The sequence below is a fragment of the Macrotis lagotis genome, chromosome 1 (genome assembly GCF_037893015.1).
Source record: "Macrotis lagotis isolate mMagLag1 chromosome 1, bilby.v1.9.chrom.fasta, whole genome shotgun sequence".
NCBI classification, from domain to species: domain Eukaryota; kingdom Metazoa; phylum Chordata; class Mammalia; order Peramelemorphia; family Peramelidae; genus Macrotis; species Macrotis lagotis.
This window is the reverse complement of record NC_133658.1, coordinates 262,390,301-262,403,509: the sequence shown is the minus strand read 5'-3', so window position 1 is coordinate 262,403,509 and position 13,209 is coordinate 262,390,301. Positions and strand designations below refer to the sequence as shown.

At 48.1% G+C, this 13,209-nt stretch overlaps 1 protein-coding gene and 1 long non-coding RNA gene across 4 annotated transcripts in view; one reads left to right on the top strand and one right to left on the bottom strand.

Annotated features, from left to right (window-relative positions):
* Positions 1 to 3,095: 3,095 nt before the first annotated feature.
* Positions 3,096 to 11,415, bottom strand: LOC141504931 (uncharacterized). Of its 2 annotated transcripts, none has more exons than XR_012473511.1 (3): positions 11,358 to 11,415; positions 6,094 to 6,243; positions 3,096 to 3,653 (listed from the first exon to the last, which is right to left on the bottom strand). It is a non-coding gene; the product is annotated as an uncharacterized LOC141504931 (long non-coding RNA). The 2 variants fall into 2 exon arrangements; XR_012473512.1 differs by lacking the exon at positions 11,358 to 11,415 and adding an exon at positions 9,322 to 10,368.
* The window catches only part of PMEPA1 (prostate transmembrane protein, androgen induced 1), an 85,228-nt gene continuing 81,723 nt past the window's right edge, over positions 9,705 to 13,209 (top strand). The window contains exon 1 of one of the 2 annotated variants that reach the window (XM_074210331.1): positions 9,705 to 10,293. In XM_074210331.1, the coding sequence (XP_074066432.1) occupies positions 10,191 to 10,293 (103 nt within the window). In that variant the 5' untranslated portion in view covers positions 9,705 to 10,190. The remainder of the gene's footprint in view (positions 10,294 to 13,209) is intronic. The other variant, XM_074210332.1, reaches the window with a different exon arrangement.

The following is a 13,209-nucleotide window of genomic DNA, read 5'->3' as shown; positions in this document are numbered from 1 at the left end:
GTAAGGGGTTAAGGATGGCACCTAGGTAATAAGCCTAAGGCACTTGGAGGAGATCATTGCCATCTGCAGTAATAGAAGTTTGGAGAAGGGAAGGGTTTAGGGGAAATGATAATGAGTTCAGTTTTGGACATGTTTGTCTTTAGTAGTCATAATTAGCTCAAAGCAAAGGCATTACTGAGATGGCATCTTAAGAGAAAAAGTGACAAAACATCCCCTTCCCTCTATAATATAAACACATGAGGGAGAAGAGGAGGCACACTGAATATACCAAAAGAGGGAAGTACTCATGTAAGGCAAATGTGTGAACAGCAGCTCCTTCTTCCAGCACCACAGGGCTTCAACAGCCTTTCTCTTCTCACCCATGCTCATCTCTGCTGGGCCCCTGGGCTGTTCCTCTCTCTACAGGGTCTGGCTGTCTTGACTGGGGGAGATCATACTCCTCTGAGCTATCTTCTGCCTCAATGCACTGGGCCTGCTCCAGCTAGGTTATCTTACTGGGGGACTAGCTCCACTGTAAAATGCCGCGGGCAAAAGGGGTGGGAGGAGTGAGCAGCAGAAATAACCCTTCCCCAGGCCACCCCAAGGCGTGAGGATCTACTGCTGAAGAGTGGGTTCTTCCATAAGTCTTCTTAGTTGATGGGACTAAACTCCTTAAGAGTTTTCTACTGCCTCAACTCCCATCTTAGGGAGCACATCTTGCTTGTTTTAAAAGAACATTAAGGACATGGCTGATCCTTGACCATCTAATGATTAATTGCTTTCTAATTCCACCAAGAACTTTTTCCACAACTAATAAAAGAGTGACAAAATATAAGCCCTTCCCTTCTTTACATTTCCTTTTGACCATCAACATTTCATTGCCTCGGTTACCAGCTCCTTATCTAATGTGATTATATCAACCTGATTAGAGGAGATAGGGTCAATTCACTGTGGGTGTCCTAATCAATTTGTAGGTGTCCCGGTCAACTCCCTACCTCCTAATTCCTCCTAATGCAATTCTCTGGAGCCAAGCAGAAGAAATTTAATCTCTTTCCAAAGGACAAGTATGGTGCCCTTTCACCCACAGGTTAAAAGTTTAGGAGAAAAGGAGACTTTAGAGATTCATCATCGCTGGCGTTTCCATAGCTTTAAGGTTTACAGACCACTCGAGGCACACCATCGCTTGATGTGATGCTCTGAGGGATCCTAACACCCTTCCGAGATCTGGAGTGGTGTTAGTACCCATTTACAGAGGAGGAAACTGAGGCTCCTCCAGGCTAGGGGTCTTGCCGGTGGTGAGAGGCGGAGTGAAGCCCAGCTCCCCCGTTCCTCCGACAAACGCGCGGTGCGATCTCGGGGTGCTTCAGCTCCGCGCTCATGCTGAGGGGGCGCTGAGCCCCAGGACGCCGGGCCGCCTGGCCTGGGCACGGCCGCGGGGGGTCCCGGGCACGCGGTCCCAGCTCGGGTCCTTGCATTCCGCCCCCGGGACCCCACCGCGGTGGGATGCTGCCTGTGCGCCCGCATGCCCTCCTCTGGCTAGCGGCGTCTGGTCCCTCCTGGCAGGGCTCCCACACAGTGGGCATTTTAATAGGGAGCGAGTTGTGGGTCTGATGAATGAGCGGCGAGGCTGGGGCGGGGGCTCGGGGTGCGGCCTCGCCTCGGAGGGGCAGGCCGGGCAGTGAGAGGGCTGTGCTGGGCGCCCGGAGACGCCGCAGGCCGGCCGCCCGGGGACGAACTCAGCCTGGATGTCGGGACCCCGCGGCCGCCCGAGCTGCCCGGCTCGGCCCGGCCCGCCCCGCCGAGCGGCGCAGGATGCTGCGCCCGCCTCGCGCGCGCCGGCCCCCGGCCCCGCGTCCCCGCCATCTGTCTCGGCCCAGCTGGAGACGGCAACAAGGAGGGCTCTGTGCCTTTAACGCGTCTGGCGGCAGGCGCAGGAGACGCCGTCAGGGCCCGGGTGAGAGCCCCGGGTCAGGCCGAGGTGAGCCCCCTTCCTCGGCGGCCCTAATTGCCGGGTAATGAATTGTCTGGGGCTCCAGACAACAACGCCCGCCGGCTCCGCCCTCCCGCCACCACGTGGATTTAAAACCCACATGGAGCGCAGAACTCCTGCCCCCTCTGATGCCATTGGCTCCGCCAGCAGACACCGGCAACCAATCAAATGTGCTTCTTCTGAAATTTTAACTTAGGATTGGTCGGCCGGGCATGTCACTTAAAGTTGTAGTCGCAGGGGCGGGGGTGCTGCCTATGACGTAACACGTGTCTGGAACGCCCCCCCTTCCCCTGGGGATGGTGGCGGGGGTTGGTCTAGACACTTTTAAAGGGGCCGACTTGATTTATTGGCGAAGCTTAGCAATGATGAAGCAGCAGCTTCAAGGACGTGTTTTAAAATTCATTTCCAAAGGACCTTTAAGTGGCTGTGGCGTAGTGCCATCATGCAGCAGCCGCTGCCGCTCAGCGAGGGAGGAAAGCAAAGCCACGCGAGGCAGGATGAGGAAGCCATTCCGCTCCGGTCTGCGAGGCGCAGGCTTGGGCCATCTCGGCGCGCGTAGGAAAGAAGGGCATCCACCGACGGCCGGGGGTTCTCGAGAAGCCCCGCGGGCCAGCAGCCGTGGGGCCGGAGCAGCCCCGTGTGCGGCCCGAGGCGCGGCCCCGCCGCTCTGAGCCCCGGGGCGGCGACACCTGCACACGCAGCAGCTCCGCCCCGAACCCCCAGGCTGGCCTTCCAGCCCGCCCCGAGCACATGCTGGCGGGCTGACCCCAGGCACGGCCCTTAAAGCTTGCCAAGCCGGGGCAGCCCGCGTCCTGGAGTGCCCCGCGTCCCTGGAGGCGCTGCGGCGGCTGCTCCCGCGGTGCCCCCCGCTCGGCCCCGCAGCCTACATGCACACATACAGCTTACATGTACACATACACAGACGTGAAACGCGCGTGTGCAAATATATGTTATATGTGTGGGTATATAGTATGTTAATGTATATGTATATATATATATAGGGGGGTATATATATAGTGTGTATATATTATGTGTATGTATATTTTGTGTGTATACATACATAAAACATATAAATGTATACATACACATATATAAAATATGTGTGTGTATATATAGTGTGTGTATATATAAAATATGTGTGTGTATATATATTATGTGTGGGGGCTATATACATTGTGTATACAAATATGTGTGTATATATATATTATGTGTATGTGTATATATCTATTTTTTAAAAAATTAAGTCCTTTTACTGTCCCCTTCCAATGTATAAAGATTCAATATTCATATAGCGCTGTGAATGATTATAAGAGATATTAAGAAGTGAAGGGTTTCTGATAAACTATTTATTCTGGTTTTTGGAATGGTAGTTTCATCTAGCTCATCAAAGTGTAACTTATTGTGTAACATTTTGAATTTCACTTCCCTAATCAGTCTTAGTCTCTCTAATATATGAAATGATGGGGCCCAGCTGAATGATCTCTAAGTTCCCTTGCAGCTCTAACATTCTCCATTCTCTGTTCTAAGGTCCCTTTTCATTCTACCATTCTGTGATTAGCGTTGCAAGCAGAACACTTGTTCAGTCATGTCTGACTCTTGTCCACGAACTTGTCCAGGGATTTTTCTTGGCAAGAATACTAGAGTGATTTGCCATTTCCTTCTGCAGTGTGCCCCCATTTTCCAGCTGAGGAAATGAGAGAATTAGAGGTTAAGTGACTTGCCCAGAATCACACAGCTAGCAAGTGTCAGAAATCAGATTTGAATTCAGTTCTTCCTGATCTATTCATTTCACCATTTAACTGCCTCTTGGCACCCAGTACGTATTTATTTGATATTTCTTGATTAATTGATTTATTCTAATCAGCTGATAAAAAATAAAATTATGTAAGCTCTAACCTCCTGGAGAAATAAATACTGACATCTACATGAAATAGTTGATATTTATAATAAAAACTTAGAGATTAGAAGGACAATTGATATTGTCTAATCCAAAAGTATCTGATCTTTGGATGAGGAAACTAAAGTCTTTTAAAGAGGAAACAAACTGGATATAGGGCACATATTATTGACACTTGGCTCTAATTAGAACCAATATCTCCTGACTCCTAGTTCAGGGCATTTTGGGTCACAACTAATGTCATTTGTGTGGTTATTACTTATTTAAGTAGAATTACTTATCAAACATTTCCTCAAGGGAGTAGAAAAAATGAACAAACTTGTAAAAGCCTGCTTCTGCAAACATAACCTTTTTTCCTTCCTCCAAGGGGTAGTAGTATTTTGGGGGGCAGAGGGGTGAAATAGTTTTTGGGGGCAGGGGGGCCAAGGAGGTTATGGTGACTGCCATTTAAAAAAAATAGGCCTTCCCTTAGTATTCCAGATTCCTCCATTCATCAAAGAATTCCATCCATAGTCAGCCAGTCTTTCCCACAAGGCTCAGCACCAGGAATGATGATGCAGTCACTCAGCTGTAGCCAAAAGTCCCGTTGGCTTCCATCGTTTTCAAAACTGGCTGTCAAAACCATGCTTGGCAACACTGATCCAAATCAGTTGTGCAGTTGGTAGCACAGTTTCCCTGTCAGCTTGAACAGGGCCTTTTCTCTTTAAAATCACTTTGCTATAGATGATACCCACTGACAACACATACACAATTCTTGTTGAAGCTCAGTTTTCCACCGTCAGGTTCCGAGAACCACTTGCTAACCAAGTTGTTGAGCTGGGACAGAAATGAGTTTCACAATTGTGTCTGGCTGACATCCTATTGGGAAACTATTCTCAAGTTCTATATCAAGGCCTCAGTGAAAAAAAAAAATCTGTAGCATTTATCTTTAATCTGTGAATTATTCATCCATTCTTCAAAACAATACTTCTTAGTATTGGAAAATGATGAGTAGCTATTCGTAATTGAAAGGTAAAGGAAGAAATATTTGAACTCTTAATTCTGCAGGGTCAGTGCTGGTAGAAACTGAGCATTTTAATTAATTCTCCATGCTTTTCCTAGTAACTCAGATCCTTTCTGAATGAAATAGGCTATAAAATGTAAGATCACTTTATATTAAGTACCTATCCTTTTTGATGTTTCTCCATCTGTAAAATGATGACCTCAAATCAGATAATCATTAAGGCCTCTTCCATCTCTAGCAATTTATTATTCTATGTGCCAAGGTACCTTCCAGTATGACATTCCATGTTAATATTCCTTCTAGCTCTGACATCCTCTTTTCTAGTTTCTTAGCTACCTTTTTAGCTTTGGCATCCAGTGTTCTAAAGGTCTCTTCTAACCTCAAAATTGATTCTATACGTTTATTTACTTATATAAACAAGTAAATGACCAATTGTGAAGCTTAAAGTCAATAGCCTGCACTTTCTATCAGTGGTTAAGGATAATGAAGCTTTCGTGTAAGCTTTGGAGTGATGCAAAAACTAGAATGATTTTTCCCTAAGTTGATTAGTTGTTTTGGCATCATGTAGACTAAGCTACAGTCCTCATCTCAATTTAGTCTGTTCCCCAAATAGTTCACTGTGAATCAAAAGGAATTGGAGTTACCACTGTTAAAGTACTAGCATTCCGAGCTTGCTCTGTGCTAGCTATATGGGAGTTAGAACTCCCCGGGCCAAGCAAACTGTTTCCATATTAGGCAGAAGAGTCTCAGCTTTGGTAGCAGTTCTGTATTCATGGTAGCATCTCCAAGAAACAAAAGCCTAATACAGACCCTTAACTCCTAGCAATGAGGAGAAGGCACAGCCTTCTTAAGAGAGAGGAAGAAGCAAAAGAAACAATAGAGGAAAAGAAAGAAAAAGAGAGAGAGAAGAGAGAGAAGAAAGGAAGGAAGAAATTGCTTTTGTTTGGAACACAACTGAAAAATGAGTTTTGTCTATGGATTGTTGACTTTTCTAAAAAGTGACAATAGTCAAGGATCAACTATTTTCTTAATGTAGTTGCTTGCTCCACCAATGCAAAAGTCAACTCCTCCATGTTCAACTTGGCAAAGTGGGAAAAGCTCTAGATTAAGTTTCAGAAGACTTGGGTTTGAACCCTTATTTTGACACTTAGTAAGTTGTGTGATATGAATACAGCCCTTTATTCATGAATCTCTAGTTTCCTCATCTGTAAAATGTACTCTTACCTCCCAAACTGCAAGAAAACATTGTAGACATGTAAGTAACAGTCCTCTTGGCTAGTCTGATACTGAATTTCTCCAGTTTAGCTTTGTTGATCTTCAGTGAAAAGACATATAACCAAAGGGTGTGCCAATAAATGTTTAACAACCAACTCTCTAGAAAAACAAAACAAAATAAAAAAAAACAAACATACACAAAGCACACGTTTTAATTTAATCTGCATCATGAACATTTCCTCCCCTTACTTTCTGAAGTCTAGACAATCAAAGTAAGAAACCAAGCCTTGATTTGTAGTGATTGCCATCTTCTGAGGTGCAAATCTCATACATTTTAACAATCAATTCTGTAGAAGCAGGCTCCAAAACACTCCTGCATAGAATCCATCTCTGAGTAAGTATTCTGAATCTTTCCCACTTGATAGCACTTATCAGAAATTGGGGCTCTACTAGTGCTAGCCTATGCCACCTCTATACCAAAATGAGACTTCAAAGTAGGAATTTGGTGTATGTGTATTGAAGTGAGAAGTGAATGTTTTGTGTTTGTGTGTGTGTGTGTATAGTGTAATGGGTTTAACAGGATTAGGACAATTCCCTAAGTATAATACAGTTACCTGGAAAAAAGGGAAGGGAATAGTTATTTATATAGTCCCAATTTTTTCCAGGCACTGTCCTAATTACTTTTTACAAATATTATTTCATTTGATTTTTATAATAAACCTGGGAAATAGGTGTTGTTATTATCCCCATTTTACAGTTAAGAAACTGAGACAAAGGCTAAGCAACTTGCCCAGAGTCACATAGTTAAGATGTGTCTGAGACTGGATTTGAATCCAGGTCTTCCTGACTCTAGATCCAGCACTTTATCCAAAGGGGCCAACAGCTATCTCCAGCTTCACTTGTTTGTCATCCCTCATTCTGTTACATGGCTTATTTTCATAATTAATCTTATCATCTCAAGCTCTTGAATAATTCAAGTGAATGTTTATAGATATACTTAAAAATTTTACATTTTTCTAAATTAATAAGTTTAAAGCTTCTACTCCAGTTCATCAAGTTAATATTAATTTAATAAACTGGAAAAAAACATTTCCCAAGAGTAGTTACTCAAACTCTATATTTATTAAAACCTAATTCAGTTTTTAATAATCTAATCTTCAGACTAGATATTAAAGTCACTACATATTTAGTTTAACAATAAAATCAATAATAATTCTTTACAGTATTTTAGCTGGTTATCACCTCAAACCCTCACTAACTGCAGGTGACTTCTTGACATATGAGAACACACAGTTCTACACCATTTAGTTCTGTCAAGATAACAAATAAGGTCTCATTGTTTCTCCTATCTTCTCCAAGTTATCTCCAGCCATGACTAAAAAAAAAATCACATCTTCTCTTAAGCCCTCACTCTTAACAGTCTCCTTCCAAAGTTACTCTTAATAGTGTTTCTTCATAAAATAATAGTTGATGGTTCTAAAAAGAAAGAAGTGTCTCCTCACCTTATTTCTGTTTTTCCTATAGTTTATCTCAGATCAAAGTTAAAACTATCTCTCTCTCCCACTAACACACACCCTCTCTCCCAGACTCCATAGGGAGAAGTATCTCATAGAATGACAGTTACAATTGTCATCCTCTTGGCTTCTCTCCTTCTTAAAGAGACAGTAGTAGTTTCCATACATCTATACATGCAATTTGAATATGCATAGTGTGCTGTCTTTGAATTAATCTATTCCAAGCCTCATATCTTTGGGGTTCACTCATTTCATATCATGAGCCAATTTTATCCAGCTTTAAATTTTTCTTAAAACATTGACTTTTTTGGGGGGGGGAGCAAGTCTTTTTTCCTACTAAAATCAGGAGTGGTATTATAATAAATTCAGAGGAATATACTTCAGTTGATAAAAAAAAGAGCACAAAATTCACTAACCCCAATCTTTGTAGCATAAATTCCCACTTTTCTTTTTCTAAATATCCATTTTCTATCTCTTCACTATTCCTCTCCTCAATAATCAACTCTTTCCATTCCCCAATATGCCAAACCACAGCCTAGATATCTATAGGGAACTAATAAAACAATCAACTTCTGCGATCCACATTAATGGTTTTTTGATCTTGCTTTGTCTCAGAATCTCTCTGCTTCTCTGTCTCTCGGTCTCTCTGTGTCTCTCCCCCACCCCTCTCTCTTTCGAATAAAAATTAAGTAGAAAGAGGGAGGGGAGGTCCAGGCCACAGTCTCCAAAACATATTTACACGCCAATAGACTTCTGCAGGGTTTCTGCACCTCATAAAATTGCTTAGCCCCATAAATAAAAATAATGCCTTCCAAAATCCGGCTTCCTTGGATTTCATTCCTTTTGTTCCTATAAAGAAGAAGTGAGGGACAAAGTCCTCCTTTTACCCCACAATGACCTGGGGTCAGTCAGCCGGTGCCGTAAGCCATCAGCTCAAATTTATTTGAGTCTCACGGTCTGTTATATTTGAGGCAACGGTTAAAAAGCACCGACCGACGAGACAAGAGGTGCTTTTTCTTTTCCAAATGGGTGGTTGGAATGCTGTGCGTGGGAGGGGGGCGGGCGGGGGTATCGGGAGCTTTCTCTCCCAGGAGTTCTACCTGGGACTGGAGACATCTGCTCGCGAGGCTGCGAGCTGGACTCTCTGTCCACTTGCCTCGCACCTTCCAAGCCAGCCCAGGATTACGCAGCTACTCCCCGCTCCCCCCGCTACACACACTCACGCATACACACTATCCCCCTCCCGCCCCGCACACATATACAGACACACAGATACACTCACATTCTCCCCCGCCACACACACACACATTCTCCACACACACACACACACACACACACACACACACACACACACACACACACACACATTATTCCCCTCCCCCACAGTCAGACATATACACAGACACACACTCACATTCTCCCCACACACACACAGACAGATGGACAGACACACACACACACACACACACACACACACACACACACACACACACACACAGACACTCAGACACACTCAGACACATCCCACCCCAGCTCGGATCCCGGGGCTGTAGCCCACTGCGGAGGAAGTTTCCAAATAGGATAAGTCTGAGGGGAATGAGCCAGGAATAAAAAGTCTGCCATTGACAAAACCAACTCTCCTTTCCCCGGCCCCACCATCTTCGCCCCCCCACACACACACACTCAGAAAGATAAGGGCCGGGACGCTTGGGAATTCCATAACTCAGATTGACAGTCGTTAAGGAACTGCTCCCTAACTTAATGAAAGCGCCGCCGCCGCCGCCGCCGCGGTTGGATGTGTTTTCCCCCTTCCGAGACCGCGCACGTCTGTGTCTCTCTGTGTCTCAAGTCTGCGGGTGGCGGTGGCGGTGGCTTTGCTGCATTCGGGAATGCACACTGTCCCTTTAAGAGTCAGTTCCCCCCATTCATTCCGCCCCCCCCCCCCCCAGTCCTCGCGCTGGGAGGGAGGGAGGGAGGAGGGGGTGCGGGGGAACCTCGGTAGGGATTGGTGCAGCCGCCAAGGCTAGAGGGGGGCTCCTCTCCTCCTTCCTAGACTCCCCCCCTCCGCCAGTGCGGTGGAAAAGGGCAGTTCCGTCTAGCGCTGACGTCAGGCCGTCTGCCTGCCTCAGTCCCGTATCTCCGTATGAAACCCAATCTCCTTGGACTTGAAGGAGGAGGCGGAGGAGGCGGAGTGGCTGGGGAAGCCGCCGCCGGGAGTCCGTCGCTCGGTCCGGCCAGCGCAGAAACAGAGTAGTACTGGGCGCTCTCCGCCGGCGCTGGGGCAGGGGAAACTTGCCCGGAGACCGGAGAGAAGGGGAGCCGGGGGGAGGGAAGAAAGAGCAGCGAGGTCCTCCCCCGTTTGGCTGTTTTTCCTCCCCCCCAACAGCGTTTTGGGGGGTTTTTGTTTTGTTTTCTAACTTAATTTCCCCCCAGAATTGTATTTTTGTTATTTGAAGAGAGAAACGCGCATCGCCTTCTCTTCCCTCCCCGGGCTGGAGCAGCGGCAGCCGCAGGACCGTCCTTTATGTGGCGCCTCCCGGAGCCCCCCTCGCGCTTCTCCAAGTCCCCCGTTCTCCTCTCCCTCTTTTTTAAATGTATAACTTAATGGGTCTCAACAGCACCGCGGCCGCCGGGCAGCCCAATGTGTCCTGCACATGCAACTGCAAAAGGTCTTTGTTCCAGAGCATGGAGATCAGTGAGTATCCTCTGCCCCTTCGCTTGTCCCCGGGCTTCCCCGGGCCCGAGCCCCGCAGGCAGCCTCCGGCCCCTTGCCTGGGGGACCCCCTCGCTCGCGCTCCCGCTCCTGCTCCCGCCGCGCTCTCCGGGCGCTCTCTCCTCTCCGCCCCCCCCCCCTTCTCACCTTTACTCCGCCGGCCTGACCTCCCCTCCCCTCCCCGCTCACACCTCCGCGTCCTCGCCCCTCTCCCCTCCGAGCTCTCCCGGCTCGCACCCCGCCGTCTCTCTCTCCAGACTCCCCTTTCCCACCCAGGTGCGGGGGCTGTCCGTCTGCCTGTCCCTCGGTCCCGGACGTCTGTCTGAGCCCGCGGGTGATCTCCGTCCCGGCCCCGGCTCTGGGCGCTCCGGGCCAGGGCTCGGCAGGCTGACTTCTGGGACAAGGGCCCGGGGCAGGTGGAGGGGGTCCCCGCGGTCCGGCCGCTCCCTCGGGGCTTCCGTTTCCAAGCCCACTCGGAGCCCGGGGGCCCTGGTCCGGGACCCTCCGCCGCCCCCGAGGGCTGCCAGTCCCTCCCGGATCCCCGGCCCCGGGCAGCGTCTCCCGGGCCGGGCCCCCGGCGCGCCCCGGCGGGTCACCTCGGCGGGGCCGTGCGGGCTCCGCGGGCTCCGCGGGCTCTGCCCCCGGGGGCCGCGGCGGGGAGCGGGCAGGCTCGGCGGGAAGGCGCGCGCGCGCCGCCGCCGGGCTCCAGCTGGCGCGATTCCCGGCTTTGTCCCCACGGCCCCCGAGCGAACCCAGCGGGGGGTGCGGAGAGCGGGGAGGGGGCGGCGAGGGCCAGGCCCCCGCGGGGCGCCTCCGTGGGCATTGCTCCGCGAGCCCGGGGACGCCGGACCAACCCGGGGACCGGGAAGACCCCCCTCTCCGCGCTCCGCTGGGATGTCTGGCTCCCCGTCAGCCGCCGCCGCCGCCGGGCGAGGGTGCCCGCAGCTGCGAGTGCCCGGGGGAGCGCTGGGGGAGGGGGCCGGTGAAGTTTCCACGTTACTTCCCCGAGGAGCACTAATGATGGAGCAATTAAACGGCCTTCCTACCGACTTAGCTGGTAAAATGTCCTTCCAGACAGACGGTGGAGAGGGAGGGGAGAGGGAGGGGAGAGAGAGGGAGAGAGAGAGAGAGAGAGAGAGAGAGAGAGAGAGAGAGAGAGAGAGAGAGAGAGAGTTCGCGCGCGCGCCTGTGCGCGCGCCCCGCCGGTGCGCTTCTATAAATAGCCCAGGTCTGGGCTGCTCGGCAGTCTAGCCAGGACAATGGCCAGGCCAGCCCAAGTTTAGGGCACCTTTTGTCGATGCCGGCAACTCGCTGCCCTTTGGGAGGAGGATGGCAGCCACAGCTATTCTGTCTGGTCCTGGCTGCCGCTGAAATGTCAGAAACGAACTGGAGACCACTGGACATCACCCCTCTGGCAGGGACTGACAGCCCCTCCCCCCTGGCGGAGCCCCCAGACCTCCCAGCCAGCACTCTTTCCCTCCTCTCAGGCACTCTTATGGGTCCCTGAGTCTTTCTTTGGGTGCTTTATTTCAACACAATTCCTGCCCGAAGCACTGAAATGCATTTGAGTATGTGAATACCCCAAGCACCCACATTTTTTCCTCTTTTCCTAAAGGTTAATCTAGAGAGGAGATTGCTTCACACAGCATTTTCATATTTGATTTTCCTAAAAATTTTCAGGCCAGAGGCTTAAAGTAGGGGGAAACATTAGAAATCATGTAATCAGTTTACAGATGAGGAAACTGAGACAATTTAAGATGATTTGCTTAAAAGGTCTCACAAGATTATAAATAGTAAAGCTAAGATTTAAACCCAGGTTTTCAGAACATACATATAATCTCCTTTTCTACTCAGTTACTCTGCCTCAGAACAACATTGTGAAGTATATAGGACTGTTATTATCTTCATTTTAAAAGGACACTTGCTGAGCCACAACTTGAAGCAAAACTCCATACATGAGTCTCCTGACTTTAGATCTAGTCCTTTCTTGTAATCACTACATCAAAATATCTTTCCAGTCCCTTCATTTTCCTATCAACATATAATAATATCTGGTAGAATTTTTGTTTTGGGTGTTATGTTTTGGGTAAAGCTGAGGAAAGAAAGATAGAAGTTTATCAGTGTGTGCATATCCCCACTTAACTCAGGACAGGGACCAGCTTTGGAATACGAATCCAAGTGGTGCTTTTAGGGTCATGGGAATACCATAGTCATTAGCCAGGCAACATGGTGTTGCTACATATTAGACAGAATGCTTGGCCAAGATTGCAACCTCACTGTACAGTACTATGTAAAAGGTAAAAATAACAAGGGGCCCTGCCTTCCCAGACAGAAGAGAAAGCGGAGCTGCTGTCAAGAGATGTTGGATTTGCTTTGGTTACGAGAGTCCAGACATCCCACTCCATTCCCTCCAAATAATTAAAGTCCTTACTAAGGGCTCTGGGTAGAGTCCTTCCCTCTCTTGGCCTTTAATATTTTTTCAGTGTCGGGCTAGTTGAAGTGGCAAAATAGCCCATTTAATTCTCCAAAGGGCCTTTTGTAAACCCCTGAGACATAATTAAATGCGTGTGAATATTATTAAAATTTGTTCACATGTGTTTGGAAACAAAATATCACCAATTTTAAAGGGCTTGATGCATTTCATTTCATTTCATTTTTCCATAAAGCATGTTGGAGGGTCACCAAATTGCTGTTAGCATTAAATGATATGTCAATCCTGTGATTCTGTGCTCCAGAGCTTTATCATCTTCCCTTTCCTCAAATTCCTTTCAGGGTCTTGCATCTTACTTTTTTTTTTTTAATTCATCATTTTTATTTCTGTCCCTTCCTCTCAACTAATCAGCCATAATGATGTTTTGGCTGACACGGAGACAGTCTTGTTAATTTAGTTGTCTGCCC